We start from the raw sequence: 23,892 nt of genomic DNA on the forward strand, positions 1-23,892 counted from the left end.
AATCCAATTGAGAACAAGCACATTATTCAAGCACAAAATTTCTGTGCTTGTGCTCCTTCTCATTTTGTTCTTCAAGATTAATTTAAAAAAATTCCTTGACTTTCTTTTATATAATGCTTCCTTAATGAATTGTGAGATAAAATACAGTTTTCAGGAGCAATGTTGTGCCATTTAGTATCATTTATCTTTCTTTGTAAGTCGTGGTAATCATTATGGAGTGGATTTTCAGCGTTCACTTTCACGTTTTTTGCCTCTACTATTTAAGCTGTGTTGCCGCCCTCCCTTACCAAAAAATAAATAGAATTGCTACAAACAGAGACCCAACTGAATTTGAACATATGTCTTCAGTTAATTATAATTAGAGTTATAATCTGTGCTCAATCGAATTTGCTCATGCATGCAAAGAAAGTGAGTCAATATGGCGGATGTAAAACCAACAAAGCGAATTTAGCGGCTCTAAATCTATAAAAAAAAAATTTCCAGAAAAAATGGAATGTAAAGGCGAAATGGCATGTATTATGTGTGGTTTAAATCACAGCTAAGTCTGCAATTATGTTACTAAATATAGTTCTTAAATGCTTCTTTTTAGGTAAGAATAAATTTTATGCTTTTGATTTTCTCTTTTTGCTCAATTATATTAATGTTTATTCCTTGAGAAGAACACGTGTTGTTTGTTGCGATCGATGAAAAAGTTTTCTTCGAAATAAAAACTTTAGAATCAGTTAAAAAATAAAACAGACGTGCCTCAGAGAATGACGCAGAGGGAGAAAGCAAGGAAGATATTAGGAAAAATCCAGCTCGCCAAATATCTTTCCTGCATGTAAGAACATTTTAAAGCTAAAATGTAAAACACAACATATTCAACCTCGTCAAAGTTATCTATTCCTAGATTCCAAAAGACTGATGAAAAATAGCAATAAAGATATTATTTTTACGACAATGAAATACACTGTTTTCGATTTACAGATTTGAATGATGCATTTTGGTAAAAACTATGATTCATAATGGTGGTCACGTTGTCATGCATTGACGTAAATAAACACACTACAAACATTAAGCTGTTTTCACATTACATTTTAAGCGACTAATAATGATCGATTTACCGCTCGGCTGTTTAATTGAAGATCGAGATTTTATCTGAGCTTTTATACCTCATGCGTTTAGTACGCAAAGTTCATTATTGCGAGAATAATAATACAGTTAACAATTTTGTCTAAAACCAGAATTTTACTTTTGTTACGTTGTAACTTGTGGCAAAATTTAAACTTGTAAGAAAATTAAAACGCTCAAAAATACGTGCGTTGCGCGAAAATTAGTTCAAATTGGATAATTGGAATATTATTTGAAACACAGGCGTTTGCTCGGTAATTTCCCTTAATGTCTTTCTAATTTTTCCTGGATTGGCAGTTTGATACAAAAGTTAGATTTACTACACTACATAATTGCTATTATTTCTTCTCACAATACACACGATATATCACACAATTTGTCACACGATTCTTTTTTAGGCGTGTTACTTTTACATGTTCACCATGTCAAAAGTGAAAAACGACTTAAAAGAAGAAAACTTCATCTTCTCAAACCATTCCATCACAAACAATGGCAGACACTCGAGAAACATAAGTACCAGAATGTTTTTAAAACGCATAAATATTTAACCGAAGAGAAGCCATCGTCGATGAAAAAAGATTCGAAAATTAAAAAATATCATCGGGACAGTAAGAAAAAGACTTCAGAATATTTGAAGAAAGGTGTTCTGTCACAAAAAAAACATAAAAACCAATCCAAAGGATCTTTTAAAAAACACGGTAACCAAAAATTAAGTTTACAGAAAAAACATGGCCAAAGATTCGAGAAGAAAAGTAAAAAAAATGCTGCCAAAAAGGATGTCACCGTGCAAAGAGGATTCCTCGACGCATTGAAAAATGCCAATATATCGGTGCAGAATTCCGTTCACAGCTATACTACAAAATCAAATATCAATTCACTTGTGGGACATCAAAAAACAAGAACGCTGTCAGTATTGGAAAAAGCTTTACAAAATGCCAATATATCAGTGCAGAATTCTGTGCATAGCTATACCACAAAATCTCATGTAAATAATCCATCAAGACATAAGAAAAATACGCTCTCGGCTTTACAAAAAGCCTTACAAAATACCAATATATCAGTCGAAAATCACGTACACAGTCAAACTGTCAAATCGAACATTAAACAGGGCGAAAATCCTGATCAAAGAGGATTCCTCGACGCATTGAAAAATACCAATATATCGGTGCAAAATTCCGTTCACAGCTATACTACAAAATCAAATATCAATTCACATTCGGGACATCAAAAAGCAAGAACGCTGTCACCATTGGAAAAAGCTTTACAAAATGCCAATATTTCGGTGCAAAATTCCGTTCATAGCTATACCACAAAATCTCATATTATCCATCCTGCCAAACACCACAAAAAAAATACGCTTTCTACGTTGGAGAAAGCTTTACAAAATGCCAATATTTCAGTGCAAAATTCCGTTCATAGCTATACCACAAAATCTCATATCAATTCACATAAAAGACACCACATGCCAAAAGACCACACAACAAAAAGAAAAATAATTCTCAAGCCGCATACTACAAAAGACGTAACTGGTAGCAAACGTGACGAAATGTTCGATGATGGCATTCAACTGCATGGGGATGACCCTATCGATGTAGCAGGTAATTTTGTTTATTCCGTTTCACAACACTTTGCGAGGTGATTGCAGTTACAGTTTTAAGATTAGGAGGCACAAAACTGTAAAAGCAGGTTTACGTTCGTTACGTTTTACCTTTACGTTCTGCCCCCATGGTAAATGCGACTGTATTTCAGAGTTGCCACTATTTTTATAGAGTCAAATTTAATGAGATTTCGAGACTTTTAATAAGAACTCTCAACCTTTTGATGATGGTATATTTTTCTGAAGAAACATTGCTGTACTCATGTAGCCGACGCACTATAAATATCAAAACGTGAGAAATGTCTTACAATAATACAAAACAAAAATTGATTAGTTTTAAGAAAGTTGTTAAAAATATACTTTCAAAGGAGTTTTTAAAAAGAGAATTTTAAAATTGAGGAGAAATGAGGACTTTCGGGAGGCGTGTCAATCATGTATTTGCAAGTCAGTATATTGTCACGAAAATGTCATTTTTACTAACGCTATTATGTTTTTTACTCAACTAGGTGAAATTGACAGCAACGACAAAAATCTCATTCCTATACTGACGAAAGCTTCCACACGTGAACTGGAACTAGAAAATCTGCATGATGATCGAGAAGAAGAAAAACATGATGACGAACAAGAATCAGAATATGTTGTCTCAGACAAGGGTAAGAAGGTGTTAAATTTCCCCAAATCCTTATCAAAAACCAATAATAAAAACACGACCATCCAAGAAGGTACAATTCAATGTTTTTTTTTGTTGCAGATAACTTTCCAGCAGAGAACGATCCTGATTATACGAGACACAAACAAGAGGAACGCGAGCACGAACACGAAGAGAGATTAAAAAAGGAATCACACAATATTCATGAAGATCAAACGCCCTCTGAAGATCGATTTGATATTGGCGAAAATAGAAACTTCAATGAGGAAAGACAAGAAAATTCAAGACATTATAATCATGACAGAGAAGGTGATAGCGAGGGAGACGAAAATTTCCATGGTAGCAATCGACCTCCACTACATGGTGCACCAGATTTACACAACCATGGGTTTCCAATCAACAGCTACGTACAAGGGGATATCAACCGACACACGAGTGATAGAGATCATCAATATATGGGCAGACACATGTACAAAAATTATGACGATCATGGGGATAATGAAGACCGTCAACGATTTAATGACCATGAAAATGACCGTTACCGAGATGACGACCGACACCAGGATGAGCATCGCCATCATAACGATGAATATAATCACCATAGCGACACACCACCCCCTCGCCATGGAGATCCTGATATAGAAGGTGCATACAGATACCATCCTCGTGCGAGAGAACACGACGAAGACAGCAGCCATCATGGTGACAGACACAGAGAATCAGGTGGATTTAGTGAAGGCCACGAAGGTAGACTAGAAAACTCTGATCATCATCAAGATGACAGGCGCCCGGAATATGAGTCGCTTATAGCAGCTGGGGGAAGGCACTCAGGTCCAGCAGTATCTTTGGGATTAGGTATGCATGGCTACTCGGGCTATGAACAATCAACACCTTATTCTGGATCAAGGGGAAGTGGAGATGACAGAATATTCGGCTCGGTTCAGGGTGATCATTGTGTTGAGAAAAGAAATGGAATTTGTCACGACGGTAAAGGTTTGTACTACACGATTCTAAAACAAAAGTATTATTAAAGAACGAGTTCTTAGCCCAATATAGCTGGTAAAATAAACTAGAATATGTATATAACTGACATACACAAAATGCTCTTAATTAAGCGTTTATACTTAGGAGAATATGGTGGCAACAATCATCATGACGACCATCACCTTGACGACCATCATGGGGAGCACCATTTAACAAAAGAAGAAAGAATGATTCAATTTCAACGAAATCCATTCGATCCTCATGATATCGACATCGATCATCACCATGACGACGACGAACACCATCACGAGGCTGTAATGTCCCCAATCCCACAAAGCGTGCTTCAAATTGGTGTAGATCCAAGCAATCACATTCACTATTTAAGCCGAGATCAGCATCACGATTTACACTATGACAACAGCTTGTTCCAGCCTCATGTTCATGGAGAAGAAATGGATGAAGATCTTAGCATGCATCATAACCCGCATGAAGAAGTAGAAGGAGAATATGCAGCACACTCTGTTCGGTAATTTATTGTGGAAGTGTCAACAAAAACAAACTTGTCACCCTTCATAGTTGATTTAGGAATATTAAAATATCTTTACTGTCATGTTATCGATTAAGTGTAAGACGAATAAAGATAATTAGGCATATATATAGTATTTTCAAAGTGTATTTCTATATATATTTTCTGCAGCGTATCTGGTCATGACAATCCACACGAATATGAAACACATGAGTTTGATCATCCAGCACATGATCACATTCATGAGACAACTGATCACGGCAATACAGACTGGGACCATCACCGTCGAGAACATGGTGGGGACGAATACGATGAACACAGACATCATGATGACCACGATGGACATGCAGGTTGGGCTCACGAGGGAGATCATCACGGAGATGAACACCACGAAGGAGAGTATCACGAAGACGAGCACCACAAAGAAGAACATGGAGGTAAAATTGACTAAAATTGACGAAAATTGTCTAAAAATTAACTACAACAAGGTTAAGTTCGTATGAGCTAAGGATATTGATCTAATATCAAGCATATGTCTGTTTTAACAAACCCTGCACTTTTAATTGTAAAAATTTCCCCATTTTTTCTAAATACTTCAACAGGTCACGAGGGTGGTCATGTGTCTTATGAGCAAGACCACACTTACCCAGCGGCAACACATCAAGCTCCATACATGCCAATATTTACACCACCTCAAAGGGAGTTACCTATGTTCCAAGTTGGCCATGTACACCATACGGATGATTATCATAATCATCACGCATCTGGTAATCGTCGTACCAATACATTAAACACGGGTCAAACGTTTGATTTAGACAATCGAGCATCAGCTAGCGACATGACTCATTTCCTTGGCCAATACTTGGTTAACAAGGAGCCAGGTTTTCATGAGAACTTGTTAGGATTAAGCAATCATGATTTTGGCATCGAAGCTGAAATAGCTCGCAAACGTAAACTCGAAGATGATGCACTAACAGTCTTAAATGAGACAGAAATTTTAAAACAATTACACGATAACACATCAGATATTACGATAATGGATGCGTTAAACACGACTTCTTTCGATACAGACAACCAAACTGTAAATAACACGAAGACACCTGATCCTGTTATTAACAGTCTTATGCCAGAAGGCAATACAACAACAGCGTTAGTGGATAGTATAAAAACTGCAGTAACGGGAATCAGAAAAAGGGTGATACCAACTAGAACGTCCGCTGATTTTCAGACGAGCAACGACGATGTGGAGGACATCATGGGAGTACTAGACGTATGATTGAAAAGACATTCACATATCCTGGCATGTAAAATGTTCTGCGGTGGAGCGCACAAACGGATTTCCCACACAGTAAAGAGAATATACTTGAACAGTGGAGTTAACATGGAGTAAGGAAGACTTAAATGTTGTATTAGTTCAGAAATGCAAAGTCAACAGCTAAGTTAATTCAGAAGACATTGATAAAATAAAATAAAAGTTAACATGAAAAAGAACACAATCTATAAATAAAATAAGATCTTCTAAATATACTGTACAAAAATATAAAGCAGTTCAATATGAATATATACACAATAAGTATGTTAAATTTTGAAGAATTGTAAATAAATACATGTAGATAAGAACTACACTAATAACACAAACTTTTCTAAAGATCTCTCGAATACCGTCTGTCTAAAAAAAATTTTTCTTCCGTCTCAAAGACTTTTTAATATAGATAAAGGAATAATTAATATTTACATGTCGTGCTATTGCGGGTTTGTTTATCGATAGGAAGAGAAGATAATCGATATCACTTAGAATTAGAGGGTTTTAACAGTTAAAAAAAAACAATAGATTTTAATATACTTTTATTCACGAAATTTTCGCGCACTTCTAAATTCCACGCAGTGCCGTTGCAGGTTGGCGAAAATCTAAGATTGTTCAAGCTTTTACGCGCCAGTCAGCTATCCAAAGCGATCAGCTTATGAAAAAACAAATGTTAATATTTGATACACTCTCTTATTTTGCAGAATGTATATTATGGAGGTGTAGATCAAACGTTTTTACCTGTAAGGATAGTGCAAAAATAATTTTCTGTTAAACCTGGGAGTGCAAAAGTTATATGCACGAAGAATCAGGCGTGAAAATCTCATGAATTAAGGTATATCCTTTTTAATATAATTCATTATAAATCAAGACTTTTCAAATCAAGAAATCTGAGATTATAACAAGATAGTTGGAGTATAACAAAATTTAGATAAAATATATTTGAGAAACATACTTTCTCTTGTTGACTCTTATATAGTTAATTTCATTTTTACTTTTAAAAAACAAAATGTCAAACTTATCTTGACCAAACTTATAAATAATGATTAAATATACAATAAAAATGAAAAATAATTTTTATAAATAAATTCAAGAAATCGGAGAAATCAAATTGAATATTATCGCAGAACCACTCGAAAGCTTATATCTTCTTCTGATAAAGTGCGGACTTTCACTTCTTTTTTCGGTCTCGGACATTCTGGATTCCTAAAGAACTTTAAATAATCTACCACACGCCGTGGTATTGGAAGTTCTTCCACCATATGTAGTCGTTCTTTCGATAAACATTTCAAAATCACATGCCGACTTGAAGCTTTCAAAGAATACGGTTGTGAATCTAATGAAGAGGTCACATAAAGCCTTGAAACAAACTACATTCCAATAATTCAAATTTATCAAGGTGTTCAGAGTTTTACGTGATTTTTCATCAGTTCCGTAGGTCCGGGTGGGGGAGAGGGCAAGTGGCGGGTTAGCCAAAAATAAAGAAATATTGTTTCCTTCTCCGCTTTAAAACCCATCCGTTGCACCAAATTTGCTGTTTTTTACCAGATAACCACAGTAAAGGGAGTGTTCTAACGACAAATTATATGGATATGATTTCCATTGGCAACATTTTTGTAATAGTCATGAAAGGAAAGAGAAATTTGGGATGTTTTCAACATCTGACTTGCAGAAAAATTCGAGACCACATTTTACTTGGCACACTATTTTATTTTTGTATAAGAAATTAAGAGGTGCTAATTTCTAATAATCTCGCCGTTAGGCAAATCCATGGTTTGCCATCACAGGCAAAATAAGTTTAAGCCCTCTTCCCCCCACCCAAAAAAATTGCTTCCTACAAAACTGTTTAAATTCCGCATGTGTCAGTTGGTTTGTGCACCTTCTACCATCCTGTGTATAGGAAGATTTTTGTTGTGTTTAAGATTATTCTTAGAATATCCATGAAGTTTTGCAACGAATGAGCTCTGAGAAAGCAGAGCAAGATTAAGAGAGTTTGACCTCTGCAGGTCTGTCCAAATTTTAAGTTTGACCACAATTTAAAAAAAGGTTTTCACACAGGGTGTAAACTTACATATTCTGATTTGACTGACATCATCAGGTTGCTTTGCAACAAGATCACAAAATTGAACATGCAGCAATGATGTTTCTTCATATGTAGAAGGAGGCGTTTTTTTGTACTTCAGAAGCTAGAGAAAAATTACTCAGTGAAGGCAAAAATATGAACAAAAAGTAAACATATTATGCTGTGTGTGAGTTATGCTATACATTTAAGTATTTTATCTGTATAGATAAACTTGTCTGCCTTATTAAGTTTTTCATGAAATTATTTTTCCTACAGATTTTATACAAGTGAATGATTTGCATAATAGGTAAACAAAATATTATACAATATTTTTCAGTAAATTTACTAAATGTTTTAGAGAACATATGAACAGAAACTCAAAGAACATAAATGTTTGGAAAATGGTTGTATTATTTTGGTGTTACAACTTTAGTAGGTATAAAGACATTCATACATGTTCACCAAAAGGATATATCAAAATCCCATCATCCTTTAAAAGTTTTTTGATTTCTTCTCTAGATTTATCAGTTGGTATCCTGGCCCCACAATAAATTCTATCATAATGTCGAAAACTTGGATCTATACATTCAACATTGCCCAAAACAAAATCTGGTTTGCAAAAGGTAATGCTGTCAAACCCATTGCTATATTTCATGAATTCTTCAACTTTCAGTGCAGAATATTTTAACACATCTTCATGAATATCAATACCATGATTTACACCATGAAATCCAAGAAGAAGGCCCACCAATGTGGATAAATAACCTGTGCCACTGCCAATATTTAAAAATGAAAGACCTAAATTATTCAAATAAAAAATTAAACAAGACCATATAGCTAATGCAGATTCTGCTACTCACTGTGTATTTCAAGGCAGTATTTGGGTGATTTTCATCAAATTGTCCCACAAAAGATGAACCTTAGCACATTTCAAAATTAGTTGAATCGACAATATTGCTAAAGGCAGTTTTTTTGTGACAAAATGATAGTTGTGGAAACAATGTGGTCTATTTGTTTATAAGTATTTATTCCAAAGAAGAAGACAAATCATTTCAAATCAATGATTTTTATTTCATAAGTAAATACCTTCTCTTAATTCCATGTTATCCATTACCTCACAGTAAATACAAGGTGCTGACATATGCAAATTCTTTTCTTTCATTGCTAGATCTCTGTATGCATCCTCAACAAACTCTCCAGGAAAGAAATCTCCTCTATCAACTGCACGGAAAACTTCTTCAACTTCCTTTTTGGTAATGTAGTTAGCTTCAACCAGATGGTCAATTAATTCATCATTATTTTCACCCTTTGGCACAATACCACCCATTCTGGATGTACTTAGGAAATAAAATGTATTAGAATGTTACTAAATGTCAACAATAAATTTATATCTTACATTCGGATTGATACAGAAGAATAATGAAATTTCAGGACTTTAGTACTTTTGCACTGACTAAACAGAAAATCAATAAATCTTCTATTGTCCTCAACAAAGAAGTTGAAAAAAAAGTGGTATGACATCTGTTGTCATGTTGACTTAACGGTTAACAGGTTGTTTGAAACAATGTTGGACAATTTATTTTATTCTTCTTTTTAGCCTTTTTATGCTTCGGTCAAAATGTTTTAGCCTGTTTTCCAGCTTGGAAATTAAGATTAAACTCAACGGAAACTTTAGTATTTTTAGACCTGTTTGAGAAATATGTATTCAAACATTATCAATGCATTTATACATAATATAGCAGTAAAATAATAAGCCAAGATGACACTCATTTGCTCATCTCAAGGCTTAAAACTTTTGCTTACATCCCATACCTTTAACGGTGGAGCAATTTTGAAAGTGGAGGGGCTAAATTATTCAGTGTCAAAAGAGGCCCGACCATGGTTGAGGCCGACGGGCTAAGAAAATTTCTTAACTTTTGGCCCCCTAGATTGGCTAAAACATACTTCAAATTCCAAAATATTGCACTGAGAGCCTTTACAAAATGCATGAGAATTATATAGAAATATAGAAACGCCATATTTTATGTAAGATATATTTTCAAAATAAGCAATAGTACCATCAAAGTGCAATAGATAGATAGATAGATAGATGTGCATATTTTACATGACTAGCCTCACTAATATCAAGGGATATACCCTGTCTATTATTTCCACGAGGGGCCATGGCTTAGATGGAAAGCCCTAGAGTATTTAATGCTCGTTTTGAGCTACGCAGACCCAATTAGGGCCTGCACTCTACTTGACAATTCCTGGCAACATCCAACGGCCCGACACATGAAGCTATCTCCCCAATTTCCCTCACATGGCTTGGGTTAACCCGGGGCTATGGTAACATTCACTCGCCTATGTTGAATCGCTGTCAAGAGAAATCGAACTCTGGTCTCCCGCACAGAGTACGAGAGCTATAACCACTAATCTACGGTGCCACAATAAAGATAATGCAGAGAAAGGCTATAGTATATGAAAGTACCAGTCCTCCTTTGTAAATTTTCTGAATACTCGCTTTGTTGTTATCTGATAGAACAAATATGCATTGGCAATTTTGACCAGGTCTAGTTTGTCAGTCCTATCTTTGTGGAAATCGAAACAAGCTGGAAGCATTGCTGATCTTATAAGGAGCATATGCATATATTCAGCGATTTGGTTCAACTTTGTTGCCATAGTGATGATTGACATTCTGCTTAATTGACGAATCACATTTGTGCTACATCCACCTAGTTCGGAGGAGGGAAGAATGCTATAAAATGTGAAAATGGAAGAATAATTAGCTAACAAAAGGTAACCACAATAAAAGTCTGTCTGGAAATAGCTATCTAGCTAGAGATTTTGCTCCAAAAAATTATCTTTGCTCAAACTTCCTAACATTGTTCTTGAAACTCCAAAATGTGTCTAGCTCTGCATTCTCTTTCCCTAAAATACAGAAACTTTTCACACTCCAAAAAATTGTTATGACGTCAAACCGAATTGCCGATTATATTGTGATCAATTAATAATAGATGATAACCTTATATATAAAAAACATCACGTCTTGGCAAAAAAGTGGGGGCTTTAGCCCCCTATGCTCTGCTGGGCCTGTTTATAAAATGAAAGCAATTCCGAATATATATGCATGAGACAAAGACACAGTGATCCACAGATCCAGTATCATTAACCATGGCGTTGTGGACACGTCATCATTAACAATCAAGTTAATGATAGATTTCCTATCCATCTAGCTAGCTCTTATTAAGTACACCATGATTTCATAGATAGATAGAAAAGACAATACAATGCTGAGAAAATAAAAGATATTTGAAACGGTCATGGCGCGTCCGAGGGTCAGTTGTTCGGTTTACCTACCTACCATGCACGAAATCCATCAAAACATTTGTACATAAGGTAGTAAAAAGTATGGCTTACCTTCTTAAAAAACAAAGACGACATCAAAGTAAATAAAAACTTACTCGAATATTGACTTTGCTTTTATTCGGGTAATCTGAGAGATTTTTTGTAAACAAACACAAAGTTAAATTTCGGTAGCTGTTGAATGCATGAGGAAACAAAATCATGGCTCCAAAGAAAAATCCACGTGCTCCTGGTGGAACATTGTCAACGAAGAAAACATCGACATCGTCGACAAATAACAAAAATAAAACGTCAGTAGCAAAGAGAGGTACTCAGCAGAAAAATAACGTTGCTGCCAAAGGTATTTGGTGTATAAACTATATAGCTTAGTGAACTCTCTCTTTCTCTCAAATTTTGGTCCCTTTCTGTAACTTTCAAGCTAGCGCTTTTGTATCTTTATCTCGAACTTTTTCTAACCCAAACAATCCTTGCCAGCGAGTTCCATTGCTTACTTTTAAAAGTGTCTGCTTCAGCACTCGTAAAATTACCTTTTATTTTTTTTACCAGAGAAACATCTAGCAAAAATAAACAGTAAAGAGATAGATGTTAAAACAACAAAAAAGAAGCCCAAAACTCAAGAGGATGTTGCAGCCATTAAAATCCAAAGACAGTACAAATGTTTCTTAGCCAGAAGAAAACTCTTGAAACTGAAAAATGAAAAGCAGGAATACGAAGACATGATTGAGCAAATTCAGAAAAAGGTTAATAGATTTTCATTTATATCTGCACGCTTTTTTTGTCTGTTTATATATTTTATATATTTATAAAAGTTATACTTATTTAGGCCTGGCTTGATATTATTGAGCAACAAAGAAAAGAAGATGAAGAAAAAAGACTTAAGGAAGAAGAGGAACGAAGGAAAAGAAGACAAGAACTAAAATGGAGAAAAGATATTTTAACTGCAGCATTTGATGGAGAGTTAGATGAAATAAAGAAAATATTGGAATTGGTAAATTAAAAAGCCCCCAAACAATGCATTTTCATTTTGACACTGATTGTCAAACAATCAAATTTTCCGTGTGTTATTTTTATTACTTAGTAAATCTTTTGCCGAAACAGGACTATATGTATAGGGGTCAAATAATCCAAATCTTGGTGTCCCTGCCCAGGCCAGCAAGCATATTTTTTTAAACACGTTGACATTTATTAATAAATTTAAAAACTCAACAGTTTCACAAGGTTATTGACATTCATCGAAGAATCGGTTAAATAAAAAAACAGAATGATGAGAAATGGTGGTTTAATATAAACATACAAATTATCGCGGATTTTGGTTAAATTTGAGAAAATATAATGCCCAAGAAATTTCTCTTAAATTAATAGTTTATACGCATAAAATGAACAAAATCCCAATATTAATTATTAATTATAATCGTTGAGACTTTATACCTGCTTTCCTTTTGATAATCAGTCCTTTGCGAAGTTTGTACTTGCAAAATACGAGTTTTTTCAACTCAAAAAAAATATTACATATAAGGTAAAAAATTCCTGATAATCAATTTTCTTTTTGAAACAGGTCCTATTGGGCTATTATAATGTTGAGCAAAGCCCTCGTTAATTGGAATATTTCCTATCAAATCATATTTTTGTAACGATTTTAGGTTGAAGAAAACTGTAAAACTTCTTCACTTACTGGACCTGCATTACAAAATTCTATTCAGAGATACAGGATGAGTCTAATTGAATGCAAAGACGCAAATGATAACTGGTTAGATATATTTTTTAAATTTTCACAATTTAGAGTATTTTCAAAATACAGTTAATTTTGTGGCTATTTTAGTGCACTGTCAGAAGCAAGCGCTGGTGGCGACCCTGGCACTGTATTGTTTTTTATTCAAAATGGAGCATCTATAAACTCTATTGGTCAGCACCATCGAACTCCGATCTATCGCGCTGCATTTGCTGGCCATTTTGATGTTGTTAAGGTTAATTTTTCTGTCTAACCATCCCATTATTTTACATATACTTTCACTCCTTTCTTGATTCTTGTAATATTACATATATCTTCTAGACTTTGTTGGAGCATGGTGGTGATCCAAGAGTTTTAGACTCTGATGGAGTAACTGCTGCACAGGTAAGTAAGGATATAGTAGTAAGTCATTTTCAAAATTTCTTGGCTAATGTTTCTTTATTGCTTCCTTCTAACATAGATAGCTGCTCTCCCCGAGATTAGACAATTTATTGAAGAGTGGGATGTTTCACATACGGATGTGTTATTGGAGAAATTAGAGAAAGAAAATGAGCTTAGAAAGGCAGAACAACATAGAATGCAAAAAGAGGAGCAAGATAGGTAACATAAATTTTTATTAACATTCCTTTTTCGCTAATTTACAGCTTTATCATCATCATCATCATCTTTATTATCATCATCATCATCATCATCATCATCATCATCATCATCATCATCATCATCATCATCATCATCATCATATTTTTATTATTGTTTTAGAATCCAAATGACATCAGATAGATTAGAGAAAGAATTCTCAAATAAACAAAAAGTTGTAAGTCTGCCTTTATTTCTTGTGTGTTTGTCTTTGTATCTTTTTGTGTGACGTCATATAGTCTTTATTTCTTACCTGATTGTTACATTAATACAAGCTGCAACGAGCTTATCAAGAACTAAACAAACGTATCAATGAACACGACAAATGCACAGCGAAAGGTTATGAAAGAACCGATGTTACATTGAAGGTTAGAACATAGCTATCCATGGGATTTATTTGTTCTGTAAACATTTTCCACAAAACTTTCTGCTCACATTTTGTAGGCCATTCACGCGGCAGAAGAAAACCTGTTAAAAGCCCAGAGAGAAGAGAAGGCTTGTCGAGAAGAGCTTTCAAAATATAAATCAGATATTCGAGACCAGTGTATAGCTGGTATGTACCTATTATTATGTTAAACAAATAACGTTCTCAACTATTTTCTCGAAATAAATTCACCAAGCTTGGACATTTTTAACATTTCTTTTGAGTTAGCAGAAGGCGATGATTCAAGATGTGTGAAATGCAATATTAAAGAACTTGACGATGTCATCATGCGTGATGTTGGGGATAAGATCAAGGAAAGTAAAAAGTATGTTCTGGTAACCACCTTAAGCACACTTTTTTTGATTCTTTGTTATGATGTTGACATCAGTTTTCCAATTTTTTTTTTTCTTTCTGTTAATGAAATAATAATATTTCACGAATTCTAGGCATTTCGGGATGTTTTTAATAGCTGCGATCGGTACTTTAAATACTATTTCGCGTGTACTACGAACTTTTCTAAAATCCGCGAAAATAATTACCCGCGATAATTAGTACCATAAAGTTAGATATCGATCTTTTTACTTTTTTTACGTTTTTGTTCTCTCGTCAGGTGGCCGCTATTAATCGACACGTCGAATCAAGCAGCAACATTTTTACGTTACCGCGATACAAATTACGTAAATGTTTTAAGTCCAAAGGACATGGAGAATGAATCACTAAGAAAAGCATTAATTGGAGCTATCAGGTAAATTACATGTTTTATTTTGCATTTATCACAGCAGAGCTGCTGATTAAGTTACGTGTTTCAGAAGTATCTGATCCTAGCCACAATTTCCAAGTTTTTTCAATATGTAAAAAAACTAACAAATCTAGAATATCTAGCAAAATTGATAATTCAAATTTAATGACTATGAAAGCAGCTCCCTTGTTTTCCATTTTCCTAAACCTAATGGCAAATTAATAACTAACGAGACTTGTACAGAGGTAAAGTGAGATAAGAAGTTATTTCTTACTCGTCGACGACATTAAACACCTCACAATCTGATAAATGTTTATACAACTTCTCTTACTTTTGATTCAACTTAGCCTGTATGCGTGCGAATTAATGTTTTTTGCAGGTATGGAAAGGCACTGGTCCTTGATATGATGGAGATAAACTTGCTCAAATTCATTGAAGAACGATTATATGAAATAGAAGAAAACCTTTTCCATTCTCTTCTCAATGGGACAATCCTTAAAAACGAAAAGTATTTTTTTAGTTTTTTATTTATAATCACCTACCTAAAATCCGATGCTTTTTTGTAACCATTTTCTGCTTTAGGTATTTATCACTGGTGCGGAAAGATGACGGTGTGGATTATTTAAGGGAATCTTTTACAGAGATCAGGATTAGACGATTTTCTTTAATTATAGTCACGAAAATGTGGCAAGTACCAGACGAATGGTTAGATATGTTTTATGGTATAAAAATTGTCACCCCTTCTGTGAGCTAAATTCTATTATCAATATGAAAAAACAAGAATTATGTAGGCATGCATTCTCGCCCCCAGGGTATTTTGCCTTCTTGACATGAGAGCTTATATTAAAGGCAAAAAACCCTGTTGACGAGGGTGGTAGGTATTCATTTTATACTAAGAATGTTTTACCCCAAATCGGATTTCTGATTACTTTGTCCATCGCTAGCATACTACCTGACACTAGAATTGCTAGCCGTAAACGAACACACCACGCTATGTGTTAGCGACACAGTCCGATAGCGTATCCAGATGGCGAGTGCATGAAGGTGAAAATATCTTTCGCTATATATGTTGTTATTGTACAAGCTTATCTATCTCTAAATTTATACTAAACTTATTTACACTCGTGTGCTTAGCACAAAAAAGAATATAAAAAATTGTAAAACTGAATCTCACAATTCTGTTGCTCTTTGAGTTTGTCTTTGTTATCGACCAGATTAAAAATAGATTATTACGACCACGCCCTTTCAAAGATAATGTCTGTATGGTCTTGAGAATTGCGTTTTAACCATCTTTTTAACTGACAATGTCGTATTTTCGCCTTTTGGAATACTTCGTACAGAAGTAAGGAGGTATTCACAATATTTTTGTGAAGGATTTTTTTTGCAGTTTATATATCGATCGATGTGCTTGGTAAGATAAGCCAAAGGTGCTTGGCCAATTGACAATACCTAAAAAATATGAAAACTTTTATTACCAAGCAAGAATTATTTATTTATTTATTTTTATTAGTTCGCTTGTTTATTTAAGTTTTTTAATGTTTTAGTAAATGTTAATAAATTTATTCTCACTTGATAATGAAAGTCCTTTAAATTAAAATCAGATCCCAACTCTTTTTCAGCTTTTCGTCTCGCTTTCAAAATAGCCAATCGACCGATCATGTAGGCTGTAGCTTGACCAGGGCACGACATGTATCGGGTCACCTCTTTTCTCCCAAAATCTGTTTTATCCCATGCATATTTTTCAAACTGCTGTAGCGCCCAACTTCGGTTCATTCCTCTGAAGTGAAGGCCAGTATCAACAACAAGACGGACCGCTCTCCATACCTAAAAAAGTCATATAAATTTAATGGAGATGCAACAATCTCGTAACTTTATCTTCGCCATTTGGTTTATGTCTTCAGGGACTACTATTTATTCTGATTGTCATATTCAAAATTTAATGTGAGTTTTCTTATAGAGACATGATAAAAATAGTGTTTTTTATTCTCACCTGCCACTTTAACATGCCAGCCTTTTGCAATTTATTATCCTTATACAAGTCAACATCGTGTGAAAGCACTGGATTTTCACCATACAGCGCCCATCCTTCGATAAAACCAGTAAAATATCCTTTTTGATGAAAAAATGAATCTAGCCCATCAGTGCAAGGATTAGAGAATAATTCAACTGATCCTGAAAAAGATAAATATCAAATAATTTCTTATGGTGTTAAGTTCTCGATAGTTAAAGAATCATGTCTTGCGAGCACCCATTTTTGGAAGATTAAAATCTTTTATCCCTCGCCCAATTATTAACTTTTATTATAATTTCAATACGGTTTTCGCAATTCGCAAAATCTAAGAATTTTAATTTCGATGTAATAATGAAGTACGTAAGTTAACAATTTTAGCTTTCCCTGTTGCCCTTTCCCAAAATGAAATACTTCAAAATTGTTCTTAAATGATGTAAGCACGAAAATAAATTGAATTCACGAAATTTTGTAGCCTCAAAGTTTTATTTTTTTCCATACCTTGATATTGAAAATGATGACCAGGTCTTGCTTCATGTCCATTCACAGACCATTCTTGAAACCTTGGACCATATTTTTCCAAGAAAAATGGTAACCCGTATTGTGTGGGTTGTGAGCATTCAGCATCACTCGCGTCAAAATACATGGCTCCATTTGAAGGATTGTAATGCGGTGTCATCAAAACAGGACAGTTCGGAACAGAATTAAAATCACCAGTGAAATGAAAAGCGTCATATAACTTTGGATGAATCATGGAGAGAATACGATTGAGATACTAGAAGTATAAAATAAATGCAGAGGAAATTATATATCATTGAATAACTTCATAACTTTTGAGCCTCCTCCTCTCTGCTCGCCCCTACTATCATACAATAAACTAAATTTTTAAGAGCTGCATAAGGAATTCTGAAAAGGAAGGACCAATCATTATCATTACAAGTGGTAGTGCGGATCACGATAAATCAACAACAGTTCTTACATTTCCCCATTTTTTTATTCCCTTCCATCGAACAGGACAATATTTCTTAGCTTTCTCAGGACTATTACATCGCGCATGCGCTTGTGCGTTACTTTCATTTTCTGGAAAGTTGAACGCGTGCCATTGAGCATCTCCCTCCATAATAGCTTTCATTTTTTCAACAGCTTTATCTTCATCGTTAATTTTCGTGTATTCTTTTGTCAGGTTAACAAGCTGAAAAACAAATAAATGTTAAAAAATAATCTATCCCTGAACATTCTTTCGTTAGGCGATACTGCAACGAAATATTGCACCGCCGTTTTGTGCTCTTACTGATTTTTATAACAGTTCATCGCTAAAAGGGAGAACTTGAGGAGAGCTGTAGTGGCCTAAGCAGAACACGGCCATCCCCACTCCTGATTTGTGTCGATCATGGAAGACTGGTTGCGTTTTTACCCAATCCAAGGGTTTAACTGAATCTGAATGTGATGGAATAAACACTAAAAGATAGAAGTCATACTTGAGGATAGAAGATATTAAGCTGGTTTTCTCCTTCTTTAAAAATTTCGGATGGAGTCAAATTAGTGGTGGTGAAACGTTTAACAAATTTTTTATATAAGTCATTTCCATCCAGTTTTGTGTTTGTGATTGGTAGCTTCTGCGTTGTTGGCTGGTCCTTCATTGCTTTTCCATTTACATATACATACTGCAATGGGAGAACTGATATTCCACTGGCTTCATCATCTGGTGGACAATGTGTGATATGTTCTTCAGTTAGATATTTGTAGAGCTTACGGAAAGGTTTGGAAAATCCATCTTCTAAAGCTTTATTGAGAGAGACCCGCACTGATGTATTGTTATGTTCTAGTTTCCATTTTGCTATGTCTGTTCGTGGAAGGTATTTGTAGAATTCTCGACTGTTGATGTTGTTGGAAAACCAAGGATATCGGCTTTGCTCTGAAGATCAATAAAAAGAATATATTAATAGCATTTAGCTGTTTAAAGTGGTTTAGTAACAATCTTTACTGGTGAACACATTTTTGGATCATACTTAATCAGTAAAAAGCCCCAACACGTTGTATGTTATAATCGGGAAACCAGAAAGATACAAAAAAAACTAAGTACGTTAAAATGTTTGCTTTATCAAAGTTCAATATAACAAAATACAGTGCAGTGACACAAACAAAAATGTTTTTGTGGGTTGGGTTGGGTTGGGTTGGGGTGGGGTGGTTTTGTGCAAGAGGAGAATTTTAAAATTTAACACGTCTTGATTGCCGGAAAACGCAGTTGAATTGGAAAAAGCAGTGGAAAAAATCAATTTTAAAAAAATAAAGTCCCCCTTTCCTTTCTACAATACTAAAATATTTCTCGGAAATTTTTCCTCCTAAGAACTTTAAATGAAAATGTCAGTAAATGCTGTTAGTTTAAGGCACAATACCTAAGACATCAATATAGTTTTGCTTTAAGGCATCTGATCCTGACTGACAAGAGAGTTTCGATCTAACCATACCAACTTTTACTCCCTGTTTCATATTTGCTCTAAAATACAAACATAAAAAGCGTTAGAGAATAAAGTAGCTACTTAGAGCATCCCTAAATAACATCTTTAGGCTGAGATAAAATGTATTATTTAAAATGTGTTTTGATCGTGTTCTAGACCTACAATTCTAGTAAAACATATCGCGACAGGGCAGTTAATTTCGAAGGTCGTCACAAGGTTATTTACATGAGATTTATTCGTTTTAAAAAGTTCACTTCTCAATTCATTTATCAATGTTTAGAGTGGAACTAGGGCTTAGTATATTTAGTTAAATCGATTTTGTCGACTGCAGAGTATTGACTATTCAGCGTTTTGTCCATATTTAAGAAATGATGATGAAAGACTAGCTTTTGTTTTAAAAATTCTATCCGGGGTTGTGGATGAATAGATATTAAAAGGATTTGGACAAGAGAAGTATATAAATAAACAAACAGATCACCTAACTTACATGTACTGCTCAAAAGTTTGTTTGTACCCTTGAAGCGTTTTCACAAGAAACTTCACATCCGATAATGATTTCGGACGAAAATACAACGTTAAGCTATTGACCTCATGTGGCAGATAACATACGCGATTCATGCAAAAATAATTTGGTCCGAACATCCAGTCTCCTCCATAGAAATCAATATCATACACAGACGCCATGAATTGATCCAGAAATATTTTGATCTAAAAATATAAAAAGTAAAAGTGAATTTTACTGAGTACATACTTCAGTTTTCCGCCAAGTATAAAAACAAAGAGCGCCTTTCCTTCTGTAAACTTTTTTTATTGTACATAATACTCTGTTACATAGACGCTACAGGTCGGAGATTCCGAGCATATTCTTTTTTTTTGTAAAAAAAAAGGAGATTTAATTTATTAATTTCCTGAAGGATTTGGCATAGAAGATCCTGGGGACGAAGATGGGCAAATACCATATACAAGTGTTTCACTTGAATAATAGATATATTTTAAAAGTAGTACTTGAAAAACTTAGTTGCAACCATATTTATAGTACATCAAATATTTTAAAGTGTCTCAGTTATGAACCTTTTTGATTTAGCATACATTATCATTATGTTTAAAATTACTGGATGTTTTTTTGAATTATCGGGTAGTGATACCTGGGTTTTTATTTTACTAGGCTAACGACATTTGAAGATACTTTTTAAAAGCGATGCAATAGCGGAAGTTTATTTCAAATTATTAAAAGACTCTGAGCTAGCGGTTTTATAACAAGTTGTATGTTATAGTTTTAATGTTAAAAATTCTTTACAGCATATGCACAAAGCCAGCGACTCCATTCTTGAAGAAGCCTGAACTTTGAATGCATTCAAATAGTTTCACAACCTTTTCCAATTTTCACAACCTCTTTGCCGTATAGGCGTATCGATAAAGAAAAAAGAACCAAGAACAATATTCATGGTTGAGATTTAAAGACCTTGCAGCTATTCGGCTGATGTCAATCTGAGCCCCACAAAGATAAGTTGACAATCTCGTGTCCATACTTTTTTCCGAAAATGTTTTAGTGTATTTTTGTTTCAATAGGAGATATTCTCTAACTCTTTCCCTATTCTTCCCCGAGGACGATTCATTACTAAGCTATGATGTCAAATGTGGAGGTCCCCATGTCATGGAGGTTCAAACCTTGTCATAAAGTTTCGATTATCCTGTTAAGAACACTTTCTAACAGAAGGTTTAACTAACTGTTATCTCATCGTTTATAAAAACAAACATAACTTTATCTGACCTCATCAAATATTTGACTTTCTTTCGGTTTCATCAAGTCTTCATTTGGTTTCAACTTCTCAACTTCTTCGATCAACGCATGCGTTTCGTCTGCGATACTTTTTAAATATTGTGGTGTGGGAACGTAGGGAGTAAATCTATATGAAGAAGAAAACAGAATCAAACCAAACTTAAAAAATCCCAAAAAAAGAAAAACCTCGTTCCCAGGATTTTTTTTTTTCGAAGAAACATATTGTTGAAAAATTATTAACATATTTTTTATCAGATAAATTTAAAGTAATATTAACATATTACTTCAACCTATGAGACTATATATGACAGATTTATACGATCCAGGGCTTTATAGGCGCTTAGGTCTCAAATACCAAGTACACTTTTTTATGTGAACTCAGTTAAGAAAGAAATTTATGGCAAAAATTAAGAACATATGCGCATTCTCGGATATAAAAAAAATTCTCGGATATAAAAAAAAAAAACAACAACGAAAAATTGCCCTGGGAACAAGGTTCCTCAACTGGAATTTATACGTTCTTACAAAAATAATAATAATAATAATAATAATATGTAGAAAAACTGAGAAAAGGTATTACAAAAGGCGTAAGAGATCATTACAGAGTTTCCACTTGGCAAAACTCCAGACGCCTCACCGCTTGGTGGTGCCCCCCCCAAAAAAATATAAACAAAACTTAAAATAGCATGTTTTATTTTTTTCGCGATTAATATTTTTTACTTTAACGAGCGAAAGATAAAAAAGAAAAAAAATATTTTCATTTGCTCTCCATGTTTTCACAAATACTAAGATAATTAAGAGGTCTTTGTAACGGATATTCTATTGTATACTTTGTCTCTTTATTGACATTTCTCAGGTTGGTTTGTTTGCATAATTTAACAAAGGAGCCTCCAGTGACGACAGAGAAATAATTGAATGTTAGCTGTGAACTAAATAACAACCAAGCTTTGAATGAAATCTCTACACAAAAACACAATAAAATAAAGAACAGTAGATTTGTGGAATAACCTTTATTGAAATTAGTTTTTCGAATTGTTATTTTCTTTATTCAAAGTTTCAAGTTGTGAAACTACAAGCGCCTCACAACGAGTTAAGATCTCCACCATACACCTCTGAGTTAAAAATCTGAACTCAAACAGACATTTTTTATAAAATCCCCGAAATGTTTTGAAAAAAAAAAATGCTGAGGCTAATCATCCAACATCAAAAGGATTTTTTTGCAAAAATCTGAATTATTAAACTTTTTCCTCATTTATTCAACCATGTTTTCAACATCATTGCGTTTTATGGATGTTTTAACTGCATTTCATTTTTTAACAATTATTTAAAAATCAATTAAGCATTACTTAAAGCTCAAAATGTTACTTTTTAGAAACCACGAGGCTCGAACAGCAATTGGTATAGTACATTCACCTTCCTATTTACTTTTGTGTTATGCTTAACTTGTCAGCGAATGGAAGTAACACATCAAAAACCCGCCAAAATAGCTAGAGATCTGAGGACGAACTTCAACAATATAATTAACGGGAAAACCATTATTCTAGACAAACACGAAGACTTAAGAAGCATTAGCTTACTTTCGAGATATCTCATTCAGTTGATCTTGATTTGCGTTCTTCAGGTTAAAAACAATTTCTTCGTGCGGATATATTTTAAAGTAAAGTTTTTGACACTTCTGTAAAAAATTATTCAACTGAATTCGTTCGGCTTCCGGCGAAGCTTTACAATAGTCATTTAAATCTTTAATTGCGTGGTATGTAGCTGTCTGTTTCACTGGTTTTGCAGTGCAATCTGGATCTCGATTTAATAGAACAACTCCAATTATAAATGTTATCAATGATGCCAAGAGTACAAAAACAATAAATGCGTAACATTTTTTCGAACCCTGATCTTGTGAACCGTGAAGTTCTTTTTCCTCCAGAGCGACAATTTCCATCTTATTTTTCACCATTTTTGAAAACGACAAGCTTACAACAAATTACGAAATGACATTGCACATGCGAACAAAAATTATGTTAGCTCATTTAAATATATTTTTCTGTTTACACAAAACAATTAACACTCTGTTTACATAAACAACATAAGTAAACAAAGTGGATACCCTCCATCGTAGAGGTAAGAACTAAATATTTTTGTGTGTTTCAAGACAAGAGATAAGAAAAAAGATAAAAAAAAACAATGAACGAAAAGAAAAGTTGAAATAATTTTTTATACAGTCTACTTTCAATATGAGGTCAATAAAGTATCCAAAATTCTAAACTGTGCCAGATGTTGGGCCGGAGGCATTTATTTTCTGATTCCACACACGTAGCTTGTCCTTCCAGGATATTAAAGAACTGGCCAGGTCTTAGCAAATTTATAAACTTTCTGAACATGAAAAATCACCACGTTCAATATGAAGGACACTAAGCAGATTTAGAAAAGATCCAATCAAAAGGGTATAAACGGAATTTAATATACACGCTATCTAGACGATGTTAGTCCTAAAATTTTCCGCGTTTTTATGAATGGCGATAAAGTAAATAGAGGTGATTCAAAATT

General features: G+C 34.1%; 4 protein-coding genes across 6 annotated transcripts; 2 read left to right on the plus strand and 2 right to left on the minus strand.

Moving 5' to 3' along the window:
• Positions 1-413: 413 nt before the first annotated feature.
• LOC130653739 (LIM domain-containing protein A-like) lies at positions 414-6,148 on the plus strand. Of its 2 annotated transcripts, none has more exons than XM_057456254.1 (7): positions 414-589; positions 1,509-2,708; positions 3,214-3,360; positions 3,459-4,343; positions 4,485-4,866; positions 5,038-5,303; positions 5,469-6,148. In XM_057456254.1, the coding sequence occupies exons 1-7, from the start codon at positions 553-555 to the stop codon at positions 6,140-6,142; spliced, it is 3,591 nt and encodes a 1,196-aa protein (XP_057312237.1). In that variant the 5' UTR covers positions 414-552; the 3' UTR covers positions 6,143-6,148. The 2 variants fall into 2 exon arrangements, with proteins under 2 accessions (XP_057312237.1, XP_057312236.1); XM_057456253.1 differs by having other exon boundaries at positions 415-589; positions 3,459-4,349.
• Positions 5,967-10,182, minus strand: LOC130653755 (protein-L-isoaspartate O-methyltransferase domain-containing protein 2-like). Its single transcript, XM_057456272.1, has 4 exons — positions 9,318-10,182; positions 8,686-9,029; positions 8,241-8,355; positions 5,967-7,505 (listed from the first exon to the last, which is right to left on the minus strand). The coding sequence occupies exons 1-4, from the start codon at positions 9,556-9,558 to the stop codon at positions 7,288-7,290; spliced, it is 918 nt and encodes a 305-aa protein (XP_057312255.1). The 5' UTR covers positions 9,559-10,182; the 3' UTR covers positions 5,967-7,287.
• A 1,545-nt stretch (positions 10,183-11,727) lies between these two features.
• On the plus strand, positions 11,728-16,145 carry LOC130653745 (IQ motif and ankyrin repeat domain-containing protein 1-like). Of its 2 annotated transcripts, none has more exons than XM_057456260.1 (14): positions 11,728-11,916; positions 12,123-12,316; positions 12,400-12,564; positions 13,217-13,323; positions 13,396-13,540; positions 13,627-13,689; positions 13,766-13,905; positions 14,065-14,119; positions 14,217-14,309; positions 14,386-14,494; positions 14,594-14,690; positions 14,976-15,110; positions 15,484-15,612; positions 15,687-16,145. In XM_057456260.1, exons 1-14 carry the CDS (start codon positions 11,778-11,780, stop codon positions 15,856-15,858), a joined length of 1,743 nt encoding a protein of 580 aa, XP_057312243.1. In that variant the 5' UTR covers positions 11,728-11,777; the 3' UTR covers positions 15,859-16,145. The 2 variants fall into 2 exon arrangements, with proteins under 2 accessions (XP_057312243.1, XP_057312244.1); XM_057456261.1 differs by having other exon boundaries at positions 14,597-14,690.
• LOC130653743 (uncharacterized) lies at positions 16,140-23,790 on the minus strand. Its single transcript, XM_057456257.1, has 10 exons — positions 22,929-23,790; positions 21,343-21,478; positions 20,059-20,279; positions 19,509-19,609; positions 18,591-19,027; positions 18,092-18,304; positions 17,614-17,887; positions 17,095-17,276; positions 16,674-16,928; positions 16,140-16,553 (listed from the first exon to the last, which is right to left on the minus strand). The coding sequence occupies exons 1-10, from the start codon at positions 23,300-23,302 to the stop codon at positions 16,350-16,352; spliced, it is 2,397 nt and encodes a 798-aa protein (XP_057312240.1). The 5' UTR covers positions 23,303-23,790; the 3' UTR covers positions 16,140-16,349.
• Between the last annotated feature and the right edge of the window lie 102 nt (positions 23,791-23,892).

This window comes from Hydractinia symbiolongicarpus, chromosome 8 (genome assembly GCF_029227915.1).
Source record: "Hydractinia symbiolongicarpus strain clone_291-10 chromosome 8, HSymV2.1, whole genome shotgun sequence".
NCBI lineage: Eukaryota > Metazoa > Cnidaria > Hydrozoa > Anthoathecata > Hydractiniidae > Hydractinia > Hydractinia symbiolongicarpus.

Bases quoted from the DNA above. Each gene is read 5' to 3' on its own strand.
- LOC130653739 (XM_057456253.1), top strand. From the start codon at position 553: ATGTTACTAAATATAGTTCTTAAATGCTTCTTTTTAG. The intron at 2,709-3,213 runs GTAATTTTGTTT...TTACTCAACTAG, and splicing joins TGACCCTATCGATGTAGCAG to GTGAAATTGACAGCAACGAC. The intron at 3,361-3,458 runs GTAAGAAGGTGT...TTTTTGTTGCAG, and splicing joins ATATGTTGTCTCAGACAAGG to ATAACTTTCCAGCAGAGAAC.
- LOC130653755 (XM_057456272.1), bottom strand. From the start codon at position 9,558: ATGGGTGGTATTGTGCCAAAGGGTGAAAATAATGATGAATTAATTGAC. The intron at 9,030-9,317 runs GTATTTACTTAT...TGAATAATTTAG, and splicing joins TAACATGGAATTAAGAGAAG to GTCTTTCATTTTTAAATATT. The intron at 7,506-8,240 runs GTAAGTTTACAC...CCTCTTCATTAG, and splicing joins TGTCAGTCAAATCAGAATAT to ATTCACAACCGTATTCTTTG.
- LOC130653743 (XM_057456257.1), bottom strand. From the start codon at position 23,302: ATGGTGAAAAATAAGATGGAAATTGTCGCTCTGGAGGAAAAAGAACTT. The intron at 21,479-22,928 runs GTAAGCTAATGC...TTCTTCATATAG, and splicing joins CTGAATGAGATATCTCGAAA to ATTTACTCCCTACGTTCCCA. The intron at 16,929-17,094 runs GTGAGAATAAAA...TGACTTTTTTAG, and splicing joins CTGGCATGTTAAAGTGGCAG to GTATGGAGAGCGGTCCGTCT.
- LOC130653745 (XM_057456260.1), top strand. From the start codon at position 11,778: ATGGCTCCAAAGAAAAATCCACGTGCTCCTGGTGGAACATTGTCAACG. The intron at 11,917-12,122 runs GTATTTGGTGTA...TTTTTTTACCAG, and splicing joins AAATAACGTTGCTGCCAAAG to AGAAACATCTAGCAAAAATA. The intron at 15,613-15,686 runs GTATTTTTTTAG...TTTCTGCTTTAG, and splicing joins ACAATCCTTAAAAACGAAAA to GTATTTATCACTGGTGCGGA.